This window comes from Buceros rhinoceros, unplaced genomic scaffold, assembly GCF_000710305.1.
Source record: "Buceros rhinoceros silvestris isolate BGI_N320 unplaced genomic scaffold, ASM71030v1 scaffold25438, whole genome shotgun sequence".
Classification (NCBI taxonomy): Eukaryota; Metazoa; Chordata; class Aves; order Bucerotiformes; family Bucerotidae; genus Buceros; species Buceros rhinoceros.
The window spans coordinates 4705-5271 of record NW_010425524.1 but is presented as its reverse complement, the minus strand read 5'-3'; the positions used below and the strand labels follow the sequence as shown (position 1 = coordinate 5271).

The following is a 567-nucleotide window of genomic DNA, read 5'->3' as shown; positions in this document are numbered from 1 at the left end:
AGAAAAAAGGAAAAGGGGGGGGCGGGGTGGAGGGGGAAAAGAGGAGAATGGGGGCCTGGTTAGGATTTCCAGAGGCAGCACGGTTTTAGAGCACACACCCCTGGCACAGAGCGCTGTTAAAGACACCTCGGCTTCAGGCACCTCCACACACTCGTGGATTTACTGCAGGGGAGCCCCGGTCTGCGCCACACGCAGAGCTGGGGAGGAGCCGGTTCACTCCGAGCAATCCACGGTAACGGCTCAGAGAGCGGGTCCTCACACCCCCACCCCGAGAGGACCCCCACCCCGACTGCGCTCTCCCCAGCTCACAGCAGGGAAGCGAGGGCTTTGTTTCCACCACAGCCCTCCTGCTCGGAGGAGCTGCCCGTACCTGCAGGCGTACTCCACCGTGTAGATGGCTCCTTGGCTTTGCTCCTCCCAGCTCTGCATGTCCGACTGGAAGAGAAGAGAAGGCGGCACCGTTAGGTGTGCGCTGGGCAGACGCAGCGGCGACACGCTCCGCCAGCCCTGCCCCCACAAGGGCTCTGGCTGGCCCTCCCTTGAGGTCACGTTTGGATCCACGTCCAC

General features: G+C 63.5%; 1 protein-coding gene across 1 annotated transcript in view; it reads right to left on the bottom strand.

Moving 5' to 3' along the window:
- MEF2BNB (MEF2B neighbor) overlaps positions 1 to 567 on the bottom strand; it is a 5981-nt gene that overhangs the window by 1037 nt on the left and 4377 nt on the right. Inside the window, exon 4 of the mRNA XM_010141186.1 lies at positions 371 to 435. Coding sequence (XP_010139488.1) covers positions 371 to 435 — 65 coding nt within the window. The remainder of the gene's footprint in view (positions 1 to 370; positions 436 to 567) is intronic.